The sequence below is a fragment of the Zootoca vivipara genome, chromosome 14 (assembly GCF_963506605.1).
Source record: "Zootoca vivipara chromosome 14, rZooViv1.1, whole genome shotgun sequence".
Lineage (NCBI taxonomy): Eukaryota > Metazoa > Chordata > Lepidosauria > Squamata > Lacertidae > Zootoca > Zootoca vivipara.
In genome coordinates this window covers 9,191,204-9,197,626 of record NC_083289.1, presented here as the reverse complement: position 1 = coordinate 9,197,626, position 6,423 = coordinate 9,191,204, and the positions used below count along the sequence as shown (strand labels likewise).

General features: G+C 44.3%; 1 protein-coding gene across 2 annotated transcripts in view; it reads left to right on the top strand.

Annotated features, from left to right (window-relative positions):
* Nucleotides 1–412: 412 nt before the first annotated feature.
* NPTN (neuroplastin) overlaps nt 413–6,423 on the top strand; it is a 43,578-nt gene continuing 37,567 nt past the window's right edge. Inside the window, exon 1 of one of the 2 annotated variants that reach the window (XM_035130912.2) lies at nt 413–783. In XM_035130912.2, the coding sequence (XP_034986803.1) occupies nt 687–783 (97 nt within the window). In that variant the 5' untranslated portion in view covers nt 413–686. The remainder of the gene's footprint in view (nt 784–6,423) is intronic. The other variant, XM_035130910.2, reaches the window with a different exon arrangement.

Sequence of the window (6,423 nt, the reverse complement as noted above, 5' to 3'; positions counted from 1 at the left end):
CCAGTGCCACCATCCACCGCCTTAATTTCCCAGTCGTGTATGCAAATACATTCACATGATCTCACGCCAATTTGCCACGGGCCAGATCTTCCTGAGCATCTGTGCATAGCCCCCATTTCTGCGGCTGGCCAGTTCCTCATTTATTCCTATTGCACAGTTTTTCCTCCCAGTAATTCCTCTGAAAACACCCCAACCCATAGGCGGGAGGCGGGCGGAGGCTGCAGCCGCTGCTCTTGCAGCCGCCGCCTCTACACTTGCTCCAGAACCTGTTCCCTTCGCCTTGTCACGTGCCTCCCTGGGGAAAAGCTGCGGAAGGCGGAGCTTCCGCGCCCTCGCCCCGCCCACACGCTTCCCTCAAGCCCTGCAGATTGCACCCTTCCTCCTCTTCGCGCGAGAATTGGAGGCTCAAGTCTCGCGAGGCTCCAGCGCTGCGGTAGAAGGAGCTGCGCTGAGGCAAAAAGGGAGGGAAAAAGGCGGAGCGGGCGGGCGAAGGCGACGGGAAGGACGGCGGAGAAGGAACCTCGCCCGGCGGCGGAGACCAAGCGAGCGGCTGCTGCTGCCTGAGCGCCCCCTGCCCCGCCCCGCCCCGCTCTCGCGCTCCTTCATTCCTCCTCTCCTCTCATTCTCTCTTTCTTCCCTCCCTCCCTTCCTTGCCCTCCTTCTCCTCAGCCGGCTTGCGGACCGGGATGCTGCTGCGGAGCTCCGGGCCGCTCCCCGCGGCTCTCTCCCTCCTCTTGGCCGCGGCGGGGAGCCTCTTTACGACGCCGGCCGACGCGCAGAACGGTGAGAGAGGGCAGCCGGGGCCTGTGAGGGGAGGGCGGGTGGGGGCGGCGGCGATGGGGGGAGGGAAGCGAACCGGAGAGCGAAGCCCGCTTGAGGCGGTGATTGACAGGCGGGGGGGAGGGGGCGCCTTGGTCCTGCGGTGGGGGATGCCGCAAGGGGTGGGAGGTTGTCGCGCGGTGGGCGGGGCGTTTCAGGTGTGTGTGTGTGGGGGGGAGATGTGGGAGGAGCCAGGGGAGGGGAGGGGAGGGGAAGAGCACCTCCCTACGGGAGCTGGGTTCAAATTCTGGCTCAGCCAACTGGATTAATTTGACAGTGACCTTGGGCCAGGCGGCCTCCCATTCATCACTCATTCTGGTGGTTCTGCTTTAACAGGGTAGTTTGTTAGCTTGGCCGGGGGGGGGGGGTAGCGGGGTTTTCCGTAGACTGGGCAGTGAGTGGGGTGGGTGTGGAAGAGAAGGGCAGGGATGAGCATGAGACGACCAAAGGGACGTGGTTTCAAATTCTGCTGCAGGAAGGGACCCCCATCAGGTGACCTTGGATCAGACAAGCTCTATTGTTATAATTATTAATGCTGTTTACAGTGGATTATTATTATTTTTTAAAAAATATTGGCTGCTAACTTCGAGGGGCGGGATACTTTATGGAAGGTATTTAATTTAAATGCTTTAAATTAAATATACTGTATGTATATGAAGAGCAGTTCAGTTTTATCTTGCAGAGTTCTTTGTAGGAATAATGTTATTGCCTGAAGTGCATTAAACGTGCTTGAGGACTGCTGATAATCAGTGTGGCAGAGTGGTTTGAATGTTGGCCTGTGACTACACAGACCCTGATTCAAATTTCCACCTTGTCGTATAGCTTCCTGACTGACCTTTAGCTGGACCGTGTCTCATCTGCAATATAAAGATAATAACTTAGAGGGCTGATGTGAGGATTAAAGGAGGGAGGCAGGGCAGTGTGTCCTGACCTAAGTTCATTGGAGCAGAGGGAAGGTTAAGAATAAAAATGATATAAATGAAAATGGCAGCTAAGAGATTATGAATTGTAGAAAGCTGTGAAGAGGGAAGCCTTGGGGTGGGTCAGGGAAGAGTGGAAGAAGAAAACCAAGGATCCAAAACATGTAGTCACGAGTTACTCCAGATGGCCAATGAAACTGCTGTTTCACAGTCTGGTGAACATGATAAGATATGGATTAAGGGATCTTGCAATAGGTTTTTGGCAGAGTATGTCAATATATGCTAATGAGCGAGCACTTCATAACTCTTATAGAGCCTTTTATTTTCTCTCATCATGAGCTTTTCTTTTTGATACCTTGTCATAGTACCTAATGTATCAAGTCAGAAACAGGGCTGTTGAAATCCTTAGATACATCTAATTCTAAACCAAAAGGAGTCTGTAGGTGCAAGCTTTAGGTAGCCATTCCTCCCTCCCTTTCGTAGCCTCTTGGGGTGTGCCACTTTGAACAGTGTGTGAGGTTCTCCTGGTACATCTCTATCCGCCTACTGCATCTTTGGTTTTCTTTAAATGATTTATAATGCAATTGCTTTTTTAGTTTCTTAGCAACTAAAGCGTTCTTTTGATAGGTCTGTGATGGAAACCCTGGATTTTTTTCTTTCTAAAGAGTGCTGTAAGAAATCTAGCATTGTATTTGTCTCCTCCTTGACATTGGTTTGCACCAAGTGCATAATGATTATTAGTGAAGCCAATAGAGCACAGGTTGATTAAAGGCAAGTTTAGCATACCTGGGGAAGGCTGATCATGAACATGTATTTAGACATAAAAATCCAGTATCATCTTTGCTCAGTAGGTGTGTACTTGTGGGGCAGTATTATATGATAAAAATAGATATAAGTTAAATGGCATTGTAAACTGTTTTATTTGTGTAGAAGCATAGGTTTTTTCCCCAGCTTGAAAAATATATTTGAATGGACAGTATCTTCTAATGTGGCACAATGGCTTTTGGGGTAGCCTTTAAAGAAGTCAAATGACCCTGTGTGTGAATATTTTTTTGTCTTGCTATGTACAGCAGTTTGGTTAATGTGTTTCTTCTGTAATTTGGGCTGTTGGGTTTTAGCTTAGGTGAGTACTTAATTTCTGAACCTTGACTCAGACAATCTTGTTGAGAAAAAATTGGGTGGCAAAAGAAAGTAAGAATGGAAGAGAAGCAATGCCTGAAAATCTGGACTAGGTTGGTAGAAGAGAATTGTAGTGTTGGAGACATGGATTTGGAAATAAGTGTAGAAATGCCTCAGAAAATTAGTGGGAACTCGTTCCTTATATAACTTCACAGTTGTGTAATTTGGTTATTTTCTACTTCTGTCAGACATGCCGCCTGACAATAAAGATCTGGAGATTTTTATGCTAGCTGTTGTCTGAAGTGTTAATCTTTTATGCTGTCTCTTTTGTTTAGGTGAAATGAGGTGAACAGTCTCTTCACATTTGAGTTAAATAATTAATGTGTCTATAGGCTTTGAATAAAGTGATGGCATTTGACTTTCTTAGGATAAAATAGACTGGACCTCTGCAAACATTCGCTTTGTTATAGTGAGCAGATGCCTGCAAGAGAGGCAATATATTACTTCATGGAGGGGGAAACGGACTGAAGAAGCCCTATCCCTGCATTCAAATGGCTGTAGCTGGAGTTGAAAACCCCCTGTTGGCATGCACAGTTCATAAAGCACAAGTTTTGTATTGTTGCTGCTTGGAAGAGAAGAGAAGGGTTTCAAATTCTTTATTGCAGTGATTAGGATGGTTATTAAAAGTAAGAATGCACTCTGTTCCAAGAGTGGCTGTTCTGAAAGTTAACTTTCAGTCTTCAAAAAACATCTAACTGCTGAATAAGTCCTTGCCTTAATTAATATAAAGCTGCCTGCCATTGTGAGCCTCTTAGTATTGCATACATTGGCACCTGTGATGTGTAGATTGGACTAATGTGGTGTGCCCTCCCCCTTTATTTTATTTATTTAAAGCAGGCTTTCTCAACCTCGACCCTCCAGATGTTTTGAGACTACAATTCTCATCATCCCTGACCACTGGTCCTGCTAGCTAGGGATCATAGGAGTTGTATGCCAAAAACATCTGGAGGGCCAAGGTTGAGGAAGCCTGGTTTAAAGTGTGTTTCCCTGGTTTTTAAGCCAAAAACTTTCCTGAATTATAAAAATCAGTGGTAAGTTAGTCCCTGCCCTCAGGCTTTTTCCCTCAGTGGGTTGGGTTTTTCCTATGTAACTGATGGCTATTTAGATTGCAGCTGGAAACTGCCCAAAGAACCTTTCTAACAGTAAAGCCACCATAATTTTCTCATGTACACACCCCTGTGAAAGTAGAATTGGAAGTCAGTAAAGACTTAGAGTGAACACTTAAGCAAAATATTCATTTGGATCTTTCAGCATGTGTCTTGTGTTCTTGTGAGCCATGTACAGCAAGGATGAAATCCCCAGTGAAAACCCACAATATGGTGCAGGCAACCAAGTAGTAGGACAAATTGTAAACTTTAGAATACCTTTATCATGTGGACTTCAATAATAGAACCAAGCACCAATTTGAACAGAAAATGTTAGCTCTGTTTGCTTTCCCAATATTTTAAAAATGCCTACTTTAGGTATACTCTCCATTCTTCTTTGGGACAAGTCTTTGATGTAGACATTGTTTACTTCGGATTTGCTAGTAGTTACTTTTAGGAAGAAAAAATAAGCTACTATGGGCTGAGGGTGGCTCTGAGAGTGGAAGAGTGTAGGCTTTCCCCCTGTGCTTTGCAATCTGTGATACCACAACAGTTTGCAGAAGAGGGGCTGCTGATACTGCACTGCACTGCATTGCACTTAAGTGTTGCTGATACAGGCAACCCCCAAATTACATGGGTCTTGTGTTCTGGGCCATCACATACTTTTGTGAAATCACCTGTAATTGAAAAAACTCTGCAAAAGCCTGCAAACAACCTGCTCCTCCTCTGTTCTGCCCTTTTAGTGGCGTCTTTTAGGACATTTCCGGGTCACTTCTGGGTTCAGCACTGTGCATATTGGTTGTGCCTAAAACGGGGGTGCCTGTACCACCTGGCTAATACTGCAGTTTCTAATATAGTGGTGGTTAGGTGACACTACTAGAAGACCTGCTTCTGCTCTTAAAAAGCCTTGGACTTAGTCCTTTTACCTCACTGAGTGTCTTGTCACTGAGGTGAAGTCCAAGCTACTCTGCCCGTAGCTGTTTTCTTGCGGAGCATTTGGTTTGCCCCCAGACTGCCAGCACTGATGGGGCAAGAGGCAATGGTCTCCTTGCTGAGGCAACCTTCCCATGTGCTTTTACAGTACAGTATCTGTATACTTTTTCATACCAGTATCTCTGAATTGAAATGGACTATTAGACCCTCTCCTCTTTGTGCATTAGTATTTTACTTAACGGTCACTATCAGATGCTGTTGTTTGTTTTCCTTTTTCCTATTAGTAACAGAAATTGGAAGATTACAATGCTCATATTTTTGCCTTTGGTTGTTGTCATATTGAAATGAACTTAATTATTGTCTTCTGCTTCTAGCTGGAAAATAACCCATTGAATCCTTTTTAAAACAAAACAAAACAAAACCCAATCCTGTGCACACAACTTTTTATGACTCCTGAAGCTGGTGATGCTTTTGCCTATGCAGATATTATAATTACAGCATCCTATTTCTTTCCCCTAATTTGGGTGACATGGGTGTGCTCTAGCCCCTATGCAGTTTAATCTTTATTTAAATAATCTCCCTTCTATAACTCTGCTTGAGAACACCACTTGCCCAGACTGGTCTGCACAGAAATTTCTTTGTTACTACAGTATATGCCAGTGATACTGTATTATTCTCACTGGCTTGGGACTTGAGACTCATTACTGAATTCAAGGCAGAACATTTGATAATCAGCTATATAACTGAATAAAACAAAGAACTATAAGAATTATAAGAATTATAAATTGGCCCTGGTTTTCTACCCACTCTATCCTGATCACTTCAGATTCAAAATACCATATTGGGGTACTGTGTATTCTATCAGCACTGTTTTAAGTTCTACTGTTCAAAATGAGATCAGAATATATCTTTAGTTTTTGAAGTCGAAGTAGATAGCAAAATTATGTACAGAGTTCAAATTTCGATACTGGAGATGAATTCAGATACCACTTCTAACTAATGTATCTAAGCAGCATACAGTGAAATCAATATATGCAGTGCAAATAGGTTAAGATACAGATCCCAGTTACAATATATATAAATGTATTAACACCAGAAACAATGTGTGAAGAGATAAAAGTACAACTGTGGTTAAACCTTAATCAGAAAAGGCTTGGGTAAAAAGGTTACTAATAAAAGTCATTTTGTGGCTTATATGCATAGGGTAAAGTTCCATAAAGGGAACTAGCCAGAAAAGGCCCTGTGCCTCTTTCCTGTCAACTGTTGCATTTGGTGTCCCCAACAAAGATTCTCCAGCTGAATGTAGTGAATGGGCAGGGACATGGGGGGAGAGGCAGTCTTTCCAATAACCACCTGTGACCAGTGTTAGAAACTGGGATAGAAAAGATATTTGTCACATGGCTCCTGGAAGTGCCGCACCCATAGTCGCCTTTGACTTAGCTGTCCGGGTCCTTTACCTTTTATTGCAGCCTCCCTATATGAATCAC